Source organism: Capricornis sumatraensis, chromosome 13 (genome assembly GCF_032405125.1).
Source record: "Capricornis sumatraensis isolate serow.1 chromosome 13, serow.2, whole genome shotgun sequence".
In the NCBI taxonomy this organism is placed as follows: Eukaryota; Metazoa; Chordata; class Mammalia; order Artiodactyla; family Bovidae; genus Capricornis; species Capricornis sumatraensis.
Window position 1 is genome coordinate 69,213,798 of NC_091081.1, and position 21,167 is coordinate 69,234,964.

Consider the following 21,167-nt stretch of genomic DNA (forward strand, 5'->3'; position numbering starts at 1 on the left):
CCTGCTTTGAGTAGCTAACTTAAGGAGAAAATAGTTCTAAATTATATAAGAATGAAAGATTTTTTAAGCTGAATATACCTAGAAAAGCATTTCTCCCTTTAATTTGAATTTTTAATCATAGATATAGCTCATATTAAGCAAGATAGCTTTGTTCACTGGAGAACATTTTGAAATTTTTAGAATGATCACCAAGATATCATCTCATGAGGATTTTAGGCGACAATGAAGGAAATAATTATTTTCAATGTTGGAAGTTTTTTTTTTTTTTTAAGAAATAAAATAAATGAAAATGATGCTATCAAAGTTTTGAAAAGTTGCCTTTTTCTCCTGTAGCAATAGACCTTGAGATGTAGTAGGTTGAATGTCACTGAGTAATATCCCCCTTTGTTATTGTGTTCGATCTAGGCTGATTCGAAAGTCATTGAGAAGTGGATGGATGGTGTGAAAGACTTCTTAATGAAAGAGCAGGCTGTCCAAGGAGATGCCGAAGGGCTACAAAGACAGCTTGACCAGTGCTCTGTGAGTTCTGCTGATCTGGGGATTCTGCTGTAATAAATAAAATTTTCTTCTTCCTCTTTATTATTTGCTGCTTTTATTAAAATTGTAAGAATATGGCATGACAATAAACCTAGATAAAATATGTTTCAATATAAACCTGTTTTTTGACTTTATAGCTAGTCAAAGAATGACATAATTCACATTTCTATTTTTGGCTGTGATTATAAAGTTTAAAAAAATTATTTATTTTATATTGGAACATAGTTGCAGATGTACAGCAAAGTGATTCAGTTATATATGTATCTATTTCTTTTTCAGATTCGTTTCACACATAGGTTATTAAAGAATAAATTTTGGATGGAGAACACAAGAGCAATGTTAGTTCATTAGTAGCTGCTGTTTTACGTTGCAGTGACAGTCTTAGTGTCATCCAATTGTATATCACTCTTACTGTACTTATGGTGAGACTTTAAGAAAAACGCTGTTTACAAATGAAGTTTGCCAGTAACACTTCATGCATTTTATATTTGGTGGAATCATTAGGCTTCTGTAAATTAATTAAAAGTACTCTTCCCTGCTGAAAGTGAAGTATTTGCAGTCTAATTTGGCAGATGGCTATTTGAATCACCCAGGTGAAATGAATTTCTTAAGACACAATATTTCATAAGTCGGTAGACGTTTTCACTCCCAAGCAGTCTGTTCTTAAAATATTTGCAGGGATAGAGGCAGACAGACTGTAATAATGGCATCCACTTATGTCGGAATGGACTCAACAAGGGCTTGTTTTACATGTTCAGGCATTTGTTAATGAAATGGAAACAATCGAATCATCTCTGAAAGACATGAAAGAAATAGAGGCTAACCTCCGAAGCTGTCCAGCTGCTGGAATCAAAGCCTGGATGCAAACAAAGCTAGTTGACTGCCAATCACAACTGGAGAAATTTAGCAAGGAGGTAAGTTTTTCAGCTTAACCTGCATGTGAATTTCAAGAGGTAGATAATGGCTTCTCTTAACTGAATAATTTTATATCCCATCCAGACTGAAAACCAATGATCTAGAATAACTATAGCATGGGTGGCAGGTTGAGGCAAGAATTGGATAACTTTTTAAATGAAGGGTGGGTACTGTTGTCCACTCTGCCCCTGGATGGGAATGAGCTTGATGTGTGCAATAAAGAACAAGAACGTCATTGTAGCTGGAATAGAATGGAGGGAAGAGTTAGCAGGTTGGAGGGAAGGATTTGGGGTCAGGAGGTAAGTAGAGATGGGTTGTGTATTGCTTTTGAGGCATAGGTTTTGAATTTTATTCCAAGTATGATTTCACTTAGAAAGCAGAGGGTTTTGAGCAATGAATTGACATATGATAGACCCGTTAAGATCACTGTGGCTTCCATGTGGATAAATTTGCTCTGGGAAAGCAAGAATAAGAGTGGGGAGAATACTTAAAAGGTTATTGCAGTCTTGGAGAAAGAAGATGGCCCTGTGGACTAGGGAGATAGTGGTGGAGGTCATGGGAAATGTTAGGTTTGGACTAAATTTTGAAAGTGGAAATGGGAGTCTAGTAATAGATTAATGTGATATGAGAAAAAGTGAATAGTTAGCAACTGTTCTGGATTTTTGTGAAGCTTCCAGTTTGTGTAAATTGTGGTGCCATTTACTGAAATGGTAAAAAACTCGAGGAGAAGCTTTAGTGGGAATAGGTCAAGTGATGCTGCCCATACTGGGACTAAATTCAAAATTACAGTATGTGCAAATGGGGTTTCCAGCACTAATCACCAGCCAAGGATACTAAGGAGGAAAGGTTTGCCCCAGGGGAAATGCCAGAGGAGTAAGACCCCAAAAGCTGGGTGGAGAAAACTTTTCACAGATCAGTGCTGAGCTGAGCCCAGTCAAAACTGGAAAGCACATTAGATGGAAGCTTTTGATGACGTTGAGAAAAGTGGTTCCAATGGAGTGGTGGGAAAGAAAGTCACACTGCAGAATGTTGAGGAGAGGAAAGGAGATGAGGTCCTGGGGCAAGGGTAACCAGCTTTGAGAATTTCTCTATTCAGGGGAACAGAGAAATGAGATTTGTACTAGAATGGAACTGTTTTTGTAATTGTTTTTTTTCAAAGATATTATTGAAAGTTTGCATGCCAAAAAAGATTTCACTTAGAAAGAGGAGATGATACAGAAGACTGAGAGAAGATAAAGACTGAAACAAAGTCTGTGGTTAGGCAAGAGTGGATGAGGTCCACCCTTCAAGTGAAAGAGCTCCTGTTAGGAGGTCCCTCTGTGGTAATGGATGGGGCAGCAACTGGGGGTACTGTAGAAATATGGTGTAGTGGTTTTCTTTTGATTGTTCTATTTTGTTAGTGAAATAATAGTGAGGTTGCATAGAGCTGAAGTGAGTGAGAAGGGATAAAAGAATGAGAAGAGAAAATGTGAAATGCAGGAATACTCTACAGACAGTCACATAGATAGTATATATCCCTCAATCCAGTGTTTTCTTATTTAATGTTTATATAAGAAAACTTTATATTTACATCCCTGAGTATTTTGTTTCCCCACAATTTCCTTAATTTGAGCAAGTTGAATTTTAAAGAACAGTTAAAATTACGGTTGCGGGAAGAACCATAAACCATTCCTAAATTTGCCAGTTGTGAGTGTTTTACCACATTTGCCTTTTCTCTTTCTCCCCCACCTCTTTACATATATATACATACCACCCACACGTATGCCTTTTTTTTTTTGCTACATGTAGTTTTGACAGGAAGTTGAAAGTATTTTGACACTTCGGTCTTAAATACTTCAGCATGCTTCTTGAATGAGGACAGTCTTCTACAAAAGTGCAATATCATTGTCACACTTAAGAAAATGCTTTCATAATATCATCTTATATTCTAGTCAAATTCAGACTCCTCTAAATGTGTTATAATTTGGTGATATATGCTTAAAAGGAGCTGGGGTATTTTGGGGAAGTAAATAAGGAAAATGTTTTGGAAGCGATGATGAGGAGCAAGGAAGATGAGATAGATGGATGGATTGATAGAGCCTTGATTGATAGATACATGTAGGTATTTAGATCTATTAATCCACTGATAGACATATATGTATCTATGTATATATGAGGGCAGAAGGAGAAGAGGGCATCAGAGGATGAGATGGCTGGATGGCATCACTGATGCAATGGATATGGATTTGGGCAAACTTCGGGAGATGGTGAGGGACAGAGGCCTGGCATGCTGCAGTCCATGGGGTCTCAAAAGAGTCAGACACGACTGTGCGACTTAATAGCAACAACAACATCTGTTTACATATATACATACATACACAAATGACAACGTGGAATTAATTGTGAATTGCTATTGACTCAAAGTATGGGGATAAATGTACAGGAAAAATTTTTAAGTGTCTCCAGCAAGGAGGCAACCATGTGCTGTATGAGTAATTATGTAAAGTTCTAAACTATTGTATTTCATTGAGTAGTAAAAAGGTTGAAGAAATTTTGGACAAACATCATGTTGCGAAATTTTTATTTTTCTAAGGAAGGACAGACATATAAAATCAACAAATAAAAACAGTCTGTTATATTCCCAATCTCATGAAAGGAAAAAGCATCTTAATGCCAAAATATAGAAAGTATATAATCTCAAAATAATTAATGATAACTTTGAGCTTTTCTTTTTTTGAGAAGTTTGCTACAGTGTCTTTATCTTTCTTACTTCTCTGAGGCTCCATGAAAATTGTATATAACTGACTAGTGTTTAGAAACTACTTGTGAAAAGAATCTGGGGAATGCGGGTCCCCGAAATCTGTGTTTCCTTTTTTTAAAGCTCACCAGGTTGAAGTGTTGCTCAGCAGGGCTGTGTGGGTTGCTTGCCAGTAGGCTTTCTGAGTTCCATGTTGGGCAGTGAAATCCAAGCCCCTGTTTAGTGCCCGTCTATTTTTATGACCATGACCCTGTTTGGACAGTGGAACAGGAAAGCCAATAAGTATTTCCCCCTTATTCTCGTGAGAGCCATCCTATTCCTGTACTGCCCTTTCGTCACCATCAGTTTCACAGCCAACCAAGCCCTGGCAAGGTGACCAGTACCGTGAGATTTCATTTGAGCGGGAGGTTGAATAATGACGTGAGTCCTGGATGGTCTACATGGTCTGATATCTTCTTTCACAGCAGAAGTCAGTGTGTGGTTACAGGGAGGACCTCTCTGAAGGGGTTTTCAGGCTCCCTGAAATAGTTGACAAAGTTATCGAACCAGATTTAGACAAATACCTATTTTCTAATGTAACTTTTTTGTAGCTGCATGGAGTATACCAGTAGAGCAGGTTATCAAAACCAAAGTTTTGTAAAGCAGTGTTTTATGAATATCTTTAGTAGTAGTCTCCTCTTCTCTATCTTTTGAATTGTGTTTTGATTTCCTTAGTTGTGGCTGTGTCGAATCTTCGTGGCTGCGGGTTTTCTCCAGTTGTGGAGAGCAGGGGCGTCTCTGTAGTTGCAGTGCGTGGGCTTGCCATTGCGGTGGCCTCTCTTGTGGCAGAGCGTGGGCTCTAGGGATGTGGACTTTGTGTTTATGGCATGTGCATGTTAGCCGTCAGTGGTTGTGGCACACCGGCTTAGCTGCCCTGCAGCATGTGGAATTTTCCCAGACCTGTGACCCCTGCATTAGCAGGCACACTCTTAACCACTGGACCACCAGCGAAGTCCCTCTTCTCTGTTTTCTAAAAATGCTGTTTTAATGGGGAATCCTGTTAAGAAGGAGAAAATGGACATTTTGGCTGCTTCAGTTAATAGATTTCCTTGAGATATATGCTTTTATTGATTTAAGTTAGAGTCCTTCGGTTGCATTTTCAAAATTATACTAGATATTTCCATATTACTATCCAAAATGTGATAGTGAATCTCAGCGATAATTGTTGTTTTCGTTATTGCTTATATTCCACAGCATCAGGACCAAATGTATTAAGGGCTTCCTCTGACTTTTAAATCTTGAGATTCTTGGTGGAAAGTTATTGCTCTTTTAGATATTAAAAACTAGAAGTTGACATTTAATGTATTACTATTTGTTTATTTGAGCGAATGACTTTTCCTTTGTAGATTGCTATTAAAAAGAATAGGTTGTCTGAAAGTCAGGAAAAAGTGGTGAACCTGAAAAAAGACCTGGCAGAGATGCAGGAATGGATGACGCAGGCAGAAGAGGACTACCTGGAGAGGGACTTTGAATACAAGTCACCAGAAGAACTCGAGAGCGCTGTGGAAGAAATGAAGGTGAGCCTGGGACAGTGAGGGTCAAGGGGCTTTATATCTCATCTTCTCTGCTTGAAACCAGTCAGTCACTCATCTACCTAGCCTTAGAGGGTAGTATGTACATAAAACCTCTCACAGGAAAATTTCCATTTAAAACAAGTAGAAGGGCAGCTACCATTAATGATTTGGGTAGGGATAGGAAGCTGAGAGGAGAAGGCGATGGCACCCCACTCCAGTACTCTTGCCTGGAGAATCCCATGGATGGAGGAGCCTGGTGGGCTGCCGTCCATGGAGTCGCGAAGAGTCGGAGATGACTGAGCAACTTTACTTTCTCTGTTCACTTTCATGCATTGGAGAAGGAAATGGCAACCCACTCCAGTGTTCTTGCCTGGAGAATCCCAGGGACGGGGGAGTCTGGTGGGCTGCCGTCTATGGGGTCAGACAGAGTCGGACGCGACTGAAGCGACTTAGCAGCAGCAGGAAGCTGAGACTCCATGTGTTGAATTTCGGCCATGAGTTGTGTCCATGAGGGCTCCTGACAGAGTCTTCTGTGTTAGAATCTTGAGGAGCTGCAGAGAATGACCCATTTACTGGCCTCAGTTTTATATTCACAATGTTGTGCAACCATCACCACTGTTTATTTCCAGATATTTTCAGGAAGCATTATTTTTCATAAGGAACAAGGGAGACTTACCCATTTCAGTTGGGAGCTATCTTTATTTCACCAGCCATATTCTTCCAGCTAATACATAGGGCACACATGAATACCAAACATTTTACTGGGGCAGGTAAGAGTAGTCATAGGAATATTGTCAAGGGATTCAGTGTCAGTTGGGTCCACAGGATGTATTTCTTGTAAACTTACATGCCTGTGTCAATAGCCTTGCCCAGTCTCTTTTTTATATATACGAAAGAGCTGGCTGTCATTCCCACATTTCTAACACTGTTTTTGCTGTCCTTCAGTGTTGAAGCCAAAGGACAGAGTGTCTTGAAAGCTACTTAAAAAAAAAAAAAATGAGTTGCAGCTTGCCTATAAGTATAACAAAAGCAAAATGTCTCTGTGCAGATAGTTTTTTAAAGGATTATATTTTACCAATGCAAGGGAAAGGCTACCCACTCCAGTATTCTGGCCTGGAGAATTCCATGGACTGTATAATCCATGGGGTAGCAAAGAGTCGGACACGACTGAGCGGCTTTCGCTTCACTTCACATAATTGCTTTACAATGTTGTGTTAATTTCTACTGTTGTAGTTAGCACTCTTATTTCACAAAGCATTCTCTGTTCCAACAGGCAGTTAGAGTCATCTGGACGTTTTAGTTTTGGTTTGGTTATTTTTTGAAGAAGAAATTGGCTACTGAGACAGGGAGCTGATTTTTAAGTTCATTCTGTGTTGGAACAGAGGGCGAAAGAGGACGTGCTGCAGAAGGAGGTGCGAGTGAAGATTCTCAAGGACAGCATCAAGTTATTAGCTGCAAAAGTGCCCTCTGGTGGCCAGGAGCTGACGTCTGAGCTGAATGTTGTGCTGGAGAATTACCAACTTCTTTGTAATAGAATTCGAGGAAAGTGCCACACCCTGGAGGTACCGGATCTTTTCTCAGATGCCTTTCTGAGATTCAGACTCTGTACTGTATTGGCTATTTCCATATCATGGGGGAAAAAAAAAACCCTCCATTTTTCTTTTCAAATACTGTATCATAAAAGTAGTTCTTTAATGATTGAAATAATGATTGGTGATAATAGTTACAATATATTATTAGATGATAATTTAGGTATTAGGTTGATAAAAATGAAACCGAGAGAAAAGAAAGTTGGATATAAGGATCTGACTGCAGTTGGTGGAAGATTCTTGGAAAAGTTTCTTCTTAGCTTTAGACATTGACTAAATGTGAAAACAAGGTTTTCATAATACCCATGATCTGTAGGGTCTGTTCCTGTTCTGAAATTCTAAAACAATGTACAATGAGTACTTCCTCTTTTTTTGCCTGGTAGTACACAGAGATGAACTGAGGTTTCTGTTTTACAGTGGTGTCTAAATTTATAAATGAAGAATCAACCATTAGCCTAGTTCTTAGAAGAAGTACTTTAAACTTGAAAGAAATGTGGCTTATATGTGGCTGACCATCATAATAGTTATTTAAACTTCTTGACATCCTGCATTTAAGGTTATTTTTATAAGCCCAAAATTTCAGAGGTTAATTTTTAAAATTTTTTTGGAAATTACAGTTTGTATCTGCTTAATATGTATAATTGTTAAAAATGTGTACACGTGTCATTTTAAAATTCCAGAATGATAGTGTAATACTTAATGTTATACCTTCCCACTTATATTTTATTAAAAGAAATTATAGATAGGTGGTGATGACCTTGGCTTTCCAGACAGTACAGTGGTAAAGAATCTGCCTGCCAGTTTAGGAGATGCTGGTTCAATCCCTGGATCGGGAAGATCCCCTGGAGTAGGAAAAAGCAACCCACTCCAGTTTACTTGCCTGGAAAATTCCATGGACAGAGGAGCCTAGCAGGCTACAGTCCATGGAGTCTCAAAGAGTCGGATGTGGCTGAGTAACTGAACACTAAAATTATAGGTTTTACTTAGAATGAAGGAAACACTAACTTGCATGTGCTGGTATTTTGCTGGGCCATTTCCTGTACCCTGGCCACTGGGTTTAAGATGTAGATGAGTCTGTGCAGTATTTTTTTAATATTAAGTGTTTGCTTATTTGTTTTCATATGTGTGACTTTTGTTACATCTCATAAAAGACTTACATCTCATAAAAGACTTAACAAGCTCTTCAATTTATAGCAATTTTAATTTAAATTCAGTTCAACCTAAAACAGATGACTATATTGTGATAAATCCTAAAATGTCACTGACAATTGTAATCTATAAAGTAAATTCACTCACTAGTCACTCTTTCTGAATCTCTTTTGTGCTGAGATCTGTGTTGTGTGCTTTGTTGCTCAGTTGGGTCCGGCTCTTTGCGACCCCATGGACTGTAGCCCACCAGTCTCCTCTGTCCATGGAATTCTCCAGGCAAGAATACTGGAGTGGGTTGCCATGCCCTCCTCCAGAGGATCTTCTGAACACAGGGACTGAACCCAGGTCTCCCGCATTGCAGGCAGATTCTTTACTGTCTGAGCTACCAGGGAAGACTTGTGCTAAGATAAACTGTGTGTAATTTGGATTACACAGGCACTGCTGCTAATCAAGTCACAGTTAGGAAGCTGCAAGTCAAACGCTACCTCATTCTTTAATATTAAGATATTGTCTAACACCTGAGGTTACTCATCTGAGAATTTAAAATTCTGTGAACATGTATGTAACATTATGTATGGCTAATCTGAAGTCCCACTGGATGATCCTGGAATTGAATTCTACTACAGTCTTGTCTTTTCTGTCCTAACCATCCATGATTTTGCTTTTATTTCTTTGTTTTCCTGTTTATTTATAGCCAAAATAGCTACTCACCATATGTGTAAATAATAGAGTCCCAGGATATCCCAAGCTAATGAAAGACCACCATAAATTCTGTGTCATTTCTTCATGGTGTCTTTATCACCCAGAGGTGAAAGTTTGAGAATGAAGAATGAAAATATTTCAAGGTTTTAGTATTGCTTTGAGAAATACTTTTAAATTATTTTGGAATTAATTTGAGAGAATTAGTTTAAGAGAATTAAGGGAAAGTGTAAGGAAATGATATAGATAAAAGAGAAAAGATGACACCTTGGTATCTTTGAATGGAAAGTGGCAAGAAGAGATTTGAATGCAAGCACTCAGCATTATGGACCTTGGGTAGAAACAGCCCAGATTTCTAAGTTAGAGTAAGGATGCCTTTCTTCTGAAGAGTACAACTTTATTACCTTGATTATTTCTATATTCCTTTAAAGTGTTTTAAATTATGAAGTATTACAAACTTCTTGAAGAGTACAGATGATATTACTAACACCCATAAATATATCCCTCAGATATAGCTAATGTTAACATTTCCCCATATTATTCCAGATCTTGTTTTTAAAATAGAATACATTGGCATTACAGAACCTGTTCCCTTCTTTCCCATCCATCCCATCTCTTGATCCCTCTCTTGAAGTACCTGTTATCCAGAAGATGGTGTTTAATCTTCCCAACATGTTTTTATATTTTTAGTGTATACTCTCATGTTTCAGTTACTCATAGCTGCATAACAAAGCTCTCCCAAATGTAATAGCTTGCAAAAGCACCCCTTTATTAATTTTTATGGTTTTGTGGGATGATTTGGCTGAGCTGGGTGGCTCTTCTGCTCCGTGTAGTTTATGGGTATTCCACTCAGGTCGCTGCTGCGTTCAAGTGGGAGCTCAGCTGGAACTTTCCCGATGGCCTCTCCTTCTCCAGGTCTCTCTCCACCAGTTTTATTACTTTTCTACAGCAGATTTCTTTTTCTTTTTAAATATTTATTTATTTGGCTGTGGCAGGTCTTAGTTACAGCATGTGGGGTCTTTAGCTGTGGCATGAGAACTCTTAATTGCTGCATGCGGGATTTAGTTGCCTGACCAGGAATCGAACCCAGGACCCTTGCATTGGGAGCGCAGAGTCTTAGCCCTTGAACCACCAGAGAAGTCCCTCAGCTGAGTAGATCTCTCAGCCTGCTTCCTGCCTATAGAAATTTGGGGGACAAGAAACCTCTTTTCCCTTCCAGTCTTAGACAGGAGTGGGCAGATTATAGCCTAAAGGTCAAATCTGCTTTGTGGCTCTTTTTGTATGGCCCAGGAGCTAAAAATTGTATATTTTAAAAGTGTTGTTAAAAACAAAACAACACACACAGTAAAATATTTACTATCTGGCCTTTTATAGGAAAATTGGCTGACACCTGACATGGTAGGTATATCTCATATGGAGTCCATGCTAAAATGTGTCCTCTCTCAGTGGGTCTGAAAGAGGACCAATGCAGGAGATTCCATGCTGAGCTCTGTCTCCTAAATTTGTATCAGTCAGATAGACTCTTCCAAGGCGCATGTTCCTCCCATAATATTACTCTTAGGAACTGAAGGATAAATTCACGCTCTAACACCCAGCTCCCCATAGGAATAGGGAGTAAGTTGATCCCAACTAATAGAATTTCTGTTATTGTTTAGTAAAGTAAGTTGTGTCCAACTCTTGTGACCCCATGGACTATAGCTCACCTGGCTCCCTATCCATGGGATTTCACAGGCAAGAATACTGGAGTGGGTTGCCATTTCCTTCTCTAGGGGATCTTCCTGACCCAGGGATTAAACCCATATCTCTTGCGTCCCATGCATTGGCGGGTGGATTCTTTACCACCACTGAGCCATGTGGGAAGCAGCTAATACAGTAAGCATAGCTAAACTCCAATTTGGATAAATATGGTTCTCTTCATATACAGACACATTCATATGAATTTAGAAAATAGTTGGAAAAGGTCTATATAGGAGTAGGGTCATCCCCAGGGAATTCCAATTTCCTATATAGTTGTTAAAAAGAGTTACAAGTCAAGAGTTTTTTTTTTTCCTCACTTTCTATTAAAAAAAATCATAACAGTGTTTCCCTCCTGGCATCTTCTACTAATTATGTAATTTTATTTTTGGCATTTAAACAGACCCTTGAAATTTATCTTAGGGTAAAAAGGTGAGGCAGCTTATTGCTGTTTGCCTCCCACCTTCCTCTATTTGGGCTCCCCCTTGTGGCTCAGATGGTAAAGAATCTGCCAGCAATGCAGGAGATTCGGGTTCGATCCCTGGGTCTGGAAGGATCCCTGGAGAAGGAAAAGTCTACCCTCTCCACTATTCTTGCCTGGAGAATTCCATGGACAGAAGAGCCTGGCACGCTAGTTGATGCAGTCACAGAGTCGGACATGACTGAGGGACTGACTTACTTTCCCTCTAACTGGTCTAATACAATTAATTGAAGAATTTGATTTTATTCCACTTATTTGAAATTCCAGCTTCATCAGTTTCTCAATGCCCATTTATACTCATGCCTAAATGAAGTTATTCTTGATTGGAGAGAATGTGCAATCGTAGACATGCACTGTATCTCTAAATGGCTTCGTGTCTTGTCTAACTTTTCCCCACCTATTTTAGGAGGTATGGTCTTGTTGGATTGAACTGCTTCACTATTTGGATCTTGAGACCACCTGGCTAAACACTTTGGAAGAGCGCATGAAGAGCACAGAAGCCCTGCCTGAGAAGACAGAAGCTGTCGGCGAAGCCCTGGAGGTGGGAGCCTGCGTTCTGAGTGGAGCTTTTTTGTTTCAGTGAGGCTGAACGAGAACTCAAATGAGGATGCCAGCAAACACTTTTGCTTCCTCCGTGGTTTTCGGTGTAACTTGTGTTTTCTTGCATTGCCTGAAATATTCATACCATTGGTGACCCACTAACTCAGCCTCATGAGATGGTTGTTTTCTGATTAGTACATTTTAGACACCATAAAGCATTCTAGTAATTCTCCAGATTGTTTTTACCAGTCCCTGGATAAAACTCTGCCTTCTATCATTAGGACAGTTGCTCTCTTGTTTCTTCATAAAGTTATTTTTGCTCCTTAGACGTGGCAAGGGGCGCCTGTATTTACAGTGACTCCTACTGTGTTTTCCTCAGATGTGAAAACTTGGAGGACAAATTGAAAACGGCAGTGTTAGAGGCCTGGGATCCTATCCCCATGCCTGAACATGAGCTCCTTGAGGCCAAGAAATGTGCCGGAATTTTCTGTTGTTCCCCAGTTACCAACACAGCCTGTGGCACATGATAACTTAGTAACTGTTTCTTAGGTGGAATAAAGTGTGGAGAGAATAGAGTTTCTTAAAAGAGGAAGATTGTAGCTATGCTTTTAAAACTGTAAGAATGGAAAGTGATGAAGTGATTAAGTAGATGACTGGATTAAAGGTCAGAAATAGGTCAGATTTGGTATCTAAATTCTAGGAACCACATGCTCTGCTGGAGAGATGTCATTTCTCAGATAAAATAGAGTCAGAGGCTGAATGTATTAAAAAAAAAATCAAAGCTTATTTTAAAAACACATACTTTCCTAACATGAGAGTTAAAATATACATTCTAAAAATATGGAACATGGAGAAAAGTATAAAGTCAAGTCTAAGATAACACTGTAAAACATTTTAGTGTACTTCTTTAGAATTCTTTTTCTTATTATTTTTACATCTACATGCTAAAAAGTAGTGCTTTTAGTGACAGGATCAAAGGCTTTGGAGCTTAGAAGCCAAGTTGGAATCCTTAGCTCTTCTTTTTACTGTGTGTATGTTGGCAAATTACTTAATATCTCTGAGCTTCAGTTTTCCCATCTGTAATATGAAAATAGTATTTAGCCTGAGGATTAGATTTGTGAGTGTGTGTGTGTGTGTGTGTGTGTGTGTGTGTGTATTGGAGGAGAAAATGGCAACCCACTTCAGTATCCTTGCCTGGAGAATTCCATGGACAGAAGAGCCCGTTGGGCTATGACGCAGTCCATGGGGTTGCAAAGAGTTGGACACAACTGAGTGACTAACACACACACACATGTATATATATGTGTGTTTGTGTATAAAACAGTGCCTTGCATTTTATATATGTTGTAGAAAAAGAAGAACATATTTTTAATAATGTAATAAATAAATGTTTGAAATAATGCTATTTGAATAATAATTGTTTTTTTTAAACTTTGAATCATACCATGAACATTTCTCTATGTAATTAATAATTATTGAAATTACTTTGGTAGATTATCATATCATCATTCATGTGGAATTCTCAGTTTTATTTATTTTATCTAATTATTTATGATCTTGTTCCTTTGATAGATTTCTAGAAGGCAGAATTATTTGTTTAAAAAAATGAGCAATTTTGTTTTTTCTTCCAATTTTATTGAGATAATATTGGCATATAATATTGTGTAAGTTTAAGATGTACAGTGGATTGATTTGATACACTCATATATTGAAAAATGATTACCGCCACAGGGTTAGTTAAATCTCTATTGCTTTACATAATTACCATTTCTTTTTTGTAGTGAAAACCTTTAAGATCTACTCTCTCCGCAACTTTCAAATATATTATATAGTATTGTTAACTATAATCACCATGCTATATATTTCACACCCAGAATTTATTCATTTTATTGTTGGAAATGTTTACCCTTTGGCCAGCTTCTCCCCTTCTCCTCTATCCCCTACCCCCAGCAAGTGCCTGTTTCCATGAATTTGACTTTTTTTTAAGATTCTGCATATATGTGATATCATATAGTGCTTGTCTTAAACAAGTGAATAATTTTATGATCATTGATATGTTTTGCCTTGGTAAATGCATTATTTTTTTTTCTTTGTCTCTGTCCAGTCTTTAGAATCTGTTTTGCGACATCCAGCAGACAATCGCACCCAGATTCGGGAACTTGGCCAGACTCTGATTGATGGAGGAATCCTTGATGACATAATTAGTGAGAAACTGGAGGCTTTCAACAGTCGATATGAAGATCTCAGTCACCTGGTAAGAACGGAGCCATGCTTGAGTGTTGGTTAAATGTTTATGATATGGAGCTGACCTCAAAAACTGATACCAAGGGGAAAAGTTGGTAACCAGTGGGGGTGCTGAGGACGCTGAAATACTAGGTGGGGAGGAGCAGACTTATAAGGCAGGCAGAACTTCATGATTAAAAAGTTTTTAATTTTGAGATTGTGGCTACTTGTGAACTATTTAATTTTCTTTAAGGATTATATTATAGTTGTATGTAAAAATAATAACTCATTATCTCAGTAAACATTAGAGCCATTCATTGTCTCTTAGATATATACTCAGAAAGTATCAAACGTGCATGTTCATATCAGTAAGCAAAGAAAGGAGACTGTTTTTATAGAAGGGATAAGTGGGTATTAGAAGTTTTTAGGCATGTATTAAAAAAATAACTGTTGATGATTAGATCATGAATAGCTTCAAACTTAACCCCAAAGTGCAACAAATAGTGGTTCAATACTAGGCACATCTGTAGAACTTTTTTAAACTTTGGAAACATAGAGATTTATGTATTCACTGTATTTATAGACATTCTGTTATATTTTATATTTTTGTTTATAGGGTTTTTATTGAGTCCTAAGAATGCCCTAAATGTGTAATAAATGACATGTTTCATTTTTTCCCTTTATTTTAGTATGTTACATAAAAAATCTTTACATTTTCCCCTTTTTATATTGAGGTATAAGTGATATATGACATTTATTAGTTTCAGGTGTACAGCATAATAATCTGATTTTTGTATACATTAGAAAGTAATTACCACTATAAGACTAGTTAACTTCTGATATGATACATAGTTGCAATATGAGGACTTCTGAGATCTAATCTCTCAATACAGTATTGTTAACTATAACCATCATGCCTTACATCACTTCAGCATGATTGATATATTTATAACTAGAAGCTTGTAACTTTTGATCCTCTTCACCCTTTTTGCCTACTCCCTGCCCCCAGCCTCTAGTAACCACCAGTTCTCTGTTTCTGTTAGCTTGGTGTTCCTTTTTGTTGTTTTTTCTTTCTTGTTTTTGTTATTTTTTAGATTCCCATATAAGTGAGGTCATACAGTATTTGTCCTTTACCCTCTGACTTATTTCACTTAACATAGTGCCTGCAAGAGCATTTTCCTATTTTTCCATGTTACATATATAGAAAGAAGTAATTCACTGCAAGATGCATAAGGTATTAGAAGGACAATTTCACTGTTATTGCTAATTGTTATTTAAAGTGCAGGCCAAAGTCAGGAAGTAGTGCTTTTATAGTTTGCTCTTTTTCTTGGTGGTTAGAACATAAGAGTTTTCTTATATTCAGCCATTTCTGTTTGTGCTGAGAGGCTAATGATTACATTTCCCCTCCTGTAGGCAGAGAGCAAGCAGATTTCTTTGGAAAAGCAGCTCCAGGTCCTGCGGGAAACTGACCACATGCTTCAGGTCTTGCAGGAGAGCTTAGGGGAGCTGGACAAGCAGCTGACAACGTACTTGACTGACAGAGTAGATGCCTTCCAAGTTCCGCAGGAAGCTCAGGTACTACCATGGATGTGAGGGTGTTCCAGTCATAAAGGGAGCATCTGTAATCATCTCCTCATCTGCATGGGAACCACCCCTGCCTGCCATTCAACCCAGAGTCAATGAGAGAGGCTGACCTTACTTACAGGGCAGCATGTGGGTTTGGGGGTTCTCATAGTTTTTATGTGAGGTCCTAGCAAATGGCCATAGCTAATTTTCTTAGCTATGAAATTGGGAAAATTCTGTTTTTGTAAATAAGTGGTGAGCATTTGAAATGACCAGTGCAAAGATCTTCATGCACCATGCACAGAGTCCTGCAATATGGGTGGCCGTATTGTTATTATCTTGGAGGAGGAAATGGCAGCCCACTCCAGTATTCTTGTCTGGAAAATCGCATGGGCAGCAGAACCTGGCAGGTTAAAGTCCATAGGGTTGCAAAGAATCGGACACCACTGAGCGACTGGGCACACACACACATTATTATTATTATGCATGCTGATTAAAGTTTGTGTCAGAGTGTGTTTTTACCTGTTGTATGACTCTATGAAACTTAAAAACGACATTCTCTCCCTTTTCTAATCTCTCTAGAAAATCCAAGCAGAGATCTCAGCCCATGAGCTGACTCTAGAGGAGTTGAGAAGAAGTACGAGGTCTCCACTCCAGACCTCCCCAGAGGGCCGGACTGCCAGGGGAGGAAGTCAGATGGATGTGCTGCAGGTGAGGAAGGAGAGCAGCTTCCTTTTACTTCTCAGTGTGTTGGGCATAAAAAGAAAATGAGAAAGAGCTGATGACTTGGATGCCTTTGGTCTTCTCTGTGACGTGAAGAAGGGGCAGAGAGTGATGCTTTGAAGGCATACTGTGTCCTAAGGTGGGCAGGAGAAACAAATTGTTGTTTGGGTGGAAACTATTGGATCTGAGTTTTCTAGTTGAGTTGAGAAGACAGAGCAATGTCGATTTAGAAGTTCACTTTGTGTAGGTCTTTCCATTGACACAGAACCTCCATCAGTACAGGCTTCCCCGAAGGCTCAGTGGTAAAGAATCTGCCTGCCAATGCAGGAGACATGAGTGTGATCCCTGGGTCAGGAAGATCCCCTGGAGAAGGAAATGGCAACCCACTCCAGTATTCTTGCCTGGAAAATTTCATGGACAGAGGAGTCTGGTGGGCTACAGTCCATGGGGTTGCAGAGAGTTGAACATGACTACGTGCACGCACTCCATTGGGACTGGTGTGGCTGGTACATTGGGCAGGCTGAGTGCATGGGGCACAGTCCCACTTAGCCCTGTGATGGAGGAAGCAGACTGACTTGCACTTTGAGCTTGTGTTGAAGGGCATTAGGAATTCTAGGTTTCTGAACTGTGTTGTTCAGACAGGTGAGAAAATTAATGTGGTTTTCATTACAGTGAGGCTAGCTTAGCCTTTCATTATATTTCAGATTGAGACCCTGAGTGTCAAGGAATTCATGACACCTGGGCTGTACAGTTCCTTAAGATGATCGGGCAACCTCACAGATTTCCGTTAAGGAGTATTTTTATTGTTCCTTCATTCTACCCCTTCTCGAAGTATGTGTTATGCTAATATTCTCTGCTGAGAGAGTTTATCATTCTAACATGAATTATTATTTTCATTTCTGCCAACAGAGGAAACTTCGAGAGGTGTCCACAAAGTTCCAGCTTTTCCAGAAGCCTGCTAACTTTGAACAGCGCATGCTTGACTGCAAGCGTGTGCTTGATGGTGTGAAAGCAGAGCTCCATATTCTGGATGTGAAGGATGTGGACCCTGATGTCATACAGACCCACTTGGACAAGTGTATGGTAAGGCCACTGGGTAATTAATGTGTCCGACGGGTTTTCCTGTTGCTAATATAGCTTCATCTAGTGCTTATGTACATGGTTTGTTCAGTTGTTGTTAGTCTAAAATGTGCTAAGAATAGGGATAAATGATGAAAAACAGGTTAGAAAATTAGAAGTGTGGTCCTTTACTCCTAGGAAATTAGAAGACATAGGAGAGAGAGACAGCAGATATTAAAATCAATCACTCCAGTGTAAGGAGATCCAACCAGTCCATTCTAAAGGAGATCAGTCCTAGGTGTTCTTTGGAAGGACTGATGCTAAAGCTGAAACTCCATACTTTGGCTACTTCATGCGAAGAGCTGACTCATTGGAAAAGACTCTGATGCTGGGAGGGATTGGGGGGAGGAGGAGAAGGGGATGACAGAAGATGAGATGGCTGGATGGCATCACCGACTCGATGGACATGAGTTTGAGTAAACTCCGGGAGTTGGTGGTGGACAGGGAGGCCTGGTGTGCTGCGATTCATGGGGTCACAAAGAGTCGGACACGACTGAGCGACTGAACTGAACTGAACTGAAGTACAGTGTAATGAGATAAGGAAACTAGAATAGACATGTATATAACATGATTTAAAAACAAGAGGAAAGCAAATCTTAATCACAATATGAAGTTAAGGAAGGCTTTGACAGAATGTGACTAAACAGCTAAATTTTAAAGGATACATTTGAGTTAGGTAGAAGAACCAGGAAATGGCAACCCACTCCAGTATTCCTGCCTGGAGAATCCCATGGACAGAGGAATCTGGCAGGCTACAGTCCACGAGGTTGCAAGAGTCGGACACAACTTAGTAACTAAACCACTACCAGAAGAACCATACTTAGAATGAATGTCAGGAATATTGCAATGTACAGCAAATTCATTCTCAAAGAAAGTAAAATTTTAAATATTAATTTATAAAGTTTAAGCCTAAAGTGTAAAAGAAGAAATTACACTTAGAATGGATGTCAGTCATATGGTAGCATAAAAATCATTCTCTAGGAAAATAAAATTTTAAATCAAATCTAAACAAGATGTAAAAGAAAAAATTATTTAAAATACTTTATTACTTTTTAGTTTTGAACTTTAAAATTCAGTTGCACAGAAATTTAAAGATCATGTGCCTGAGTATTCGGAGAAGGCACTGGCACCCCACTCCAATACTCTTGCCTGGAAAATCCCATGGGTGGAGGAGCCTGGTAGGCTGCAGTCCATGGGGTTGTGAAGAGTCGGACACGATTGAGCAGCTTCATTTTCACTTTTCACTTTCATGCATTGGAGAAGGAAATGGCAATCCACTCCAGTGTTCTTGCCTGGAGAATCCCAGGGACGGGCGAGCCTGGTGGGCTGCCGTCTATGGGGTCGCACAGAGTCGGACACGACTGAAGTGACTTAGCAGCAGCAGCAGCAGCCTGAGTATTCAGTCTTAGAATTGGTGTTTTGCCTGAGAAGAATCATGAGAAAACGGAAGATGACACATGTTAAGAAAAGTCTGGGAGGAGTTCTTTGTGCTTTTCAAAACTGCAATCTCCACATGTCTTTGCATACTGAAGATTGTTTGATTACTTAAAAACTGGAATGAATGGAAGGATGAACAGATAGGATGAATTTTTATACATAATATGTGTGCATATGCATGTATGAATGTACATGTATATATACTGAGATACAGAGATCACCAAAGCAAGCACTGTCCTTGATCTTGTGTCATCTAGTCCAGTGGTCTGTTACTATGGGGCCATGCCACGTGGGTGTTTCAGGTCAACACTATGATGAATGGAGATAAGAGAACCTGCCCAGGATAAAGCTTTTCAGTTTCAAAGCAGTGAGGATGAGGGCGTCTCTGAATTTGACCTATATAACTTCAACTTCTTACATATTGATGTATGGCACTTTTATATGTTTTTTCATTATATAACTAACATGTGCTCATTGTGGTAGACTTTATAATTCAGAGAACTGTAAGAAAAAATTGTATCTTAATACTTCCAAATTCCCACAGCTGGAAATAGCCAGCATTAGCTTTTTTCTAGTAATGGCATTTAGGATTTTGAAAAATGTAATTTTAAAAAATGTTAGACGTTCAACTTTTTGTCCTCATGTTTCCCATTTTTTGTAGGAAAAATGTTCATATTATCAAGTGCTTCCCTGAGCCTTTAAGATACAGGTTTGAGTCTTTTTTAAATAAGACAAGTATAATCCCTATGAGTGTATTTTCTTATCTGAATTTAAAAAATTATTACAACCTTGATTTCATCTTACTCATTCTTTGAACCAGATCTGAGAGAGATAAAGCCCTTTGATCTCCATGGTTAGTTCTTAGCAGTCGATCTTTGTCATCCATGTTCTGAAATGTTTCCAGTTACCACATTTTCGCTAATATGTATTATTTGTCTGGCTTTATTTTTAAGAAACTCTATAAAATTTTGAGTGAAGTCAAGCTTGAAGTGGAGACAGTAATCAAAACAGGAAGGCACATTGTCCAGAAGCAGCAAACCGACAACCCTAAGGGGATGGATGAGCAGCTGACTTCTCTGAAGGTTCTCTACAATGACCTGGGTGCCCAGGTGAGCAGGGCAGGTGTACTGCCCCCTCTGTCTCTCTCATTTATGCATTCTAAAATTTTACTTCTGGGAGAAGACTGCTTATTTGAATTTTGTGGCATCAATCATACATGTTTCCATTTATTCCAATAATTTTTATTATATATCTTTAAAAGTGTGTGTTGACTATGAGGGTCACTCCATTTCTTCTAAGGGATTCTTGTCCACATTTCAGTTCAGTTCAGTTGCTCAGCTGTGTCTGACTCTTTGCGACCCCATGGACTGCAGCATGCCTGGCTTCCCTTATCCATCACCAACTCCCAGAGCTCACTCAAACACATGTCCATTGAGTCAGTGATGCCATCCAACCATCTCATCCTGTCGTCCCCTTCTCCTCTCGCCTTCAGTCTTTCCCAGCATCGGGGTCTTTTCCAATGAATCAGTTCTTTGCATCAAGTAGCCAAAATATTGGAGTTTCAACTTCAGCATCAGTCCTTCCAATGAATATTCAGTGTTGATTTCCTTTAGGATGGACTGGTTGGATCTCCTTGCAGTCCAAGGCACTCTCAAGAGTCCTCTCCACCACCACAGTTCAAAAGCATCAATTCTTTGGTGGTCAGCTTTCCTTATAGTCCAACTTTCACATCCATACATGATGGCTGGAAAAATCATGCTTTGTAGTAGTTATAATGGTCATATGAACTAAATTCTCCCATTCCTGTCCATTTTAGTTCACTGATTCCTGAAATGTCAATTTTCACTCTTGCCATCTTTTGGTTGACCACTTCCAATTTACCTTGATTCATGGACCTAACATTCCAGATTCCTGTGCAATATTTTTCTTTACAGTATTGGACTTTCCTTTCACCACCAGTCACATCCACAACTGAACGTTGTTTTCGCTTTGGCTCAGCCTCTTTTCTCCACTCTCCTCCAGTAGCATATTGACCTCATAGACACCTTATAGACCATATAGACACCTACTGACCTGTGGTGTTCATCTTTCAGTATCATATCTTTTTGCCTTTTCACAGAGTATGTTACTGTTAAAGTCGTGAATAGTTACATAGAAATGTATTTTTA

The 21,167-nt window shown here is 39.0% G+C and overlaps 1 protein-coding gene across 1 annotated transcript in view; it reads left to right on the plus strand.

The window, feature by feature from the left end:
- The window catches only part of UTRN (utrophin), a 551,097-nt gene that overhangs the window by 184,445 nt on the left and 345,485 nt on the right, over positions 1–21,167 (plus strand). Inside the window, exons 24-33 of the mRNA XM_068985316.1 lie at positions 406–519; positions 1,296–1,451; positions 5,575–5,745; positions 7,125–7,304; positions 11,801–11,935; positions 14,039–14,188; positions 15,571–15,732; positions 16,303–16,431; positions 17,353–17,526; positions 19,953–20,108. Coding sequence (XP_068841417.1) covers positions 406–519; positions 1,296–1,451; positions 5,575–5,745; positions 7,125–7,304; positions 11,801–11,935; positions 14,039–14,188; positions 15,571–15,732; positions 16,303–16,431; positions 17,353–17,526; positions 19,953–20,108 — 1,527 coding nt within the window. The remainder of the gene's footprint in view (positions 1–405; positions 520–1,295; positions 1,452–5,574; positions 5,746–7,124; positions 7,305–11,800; positions 11,936–14,038; positions 14,189–15,570; positions 15,733–16,302; positions 16,432–17,352; positions 17,527–19,952; positions 20,109–21,167) is intronic.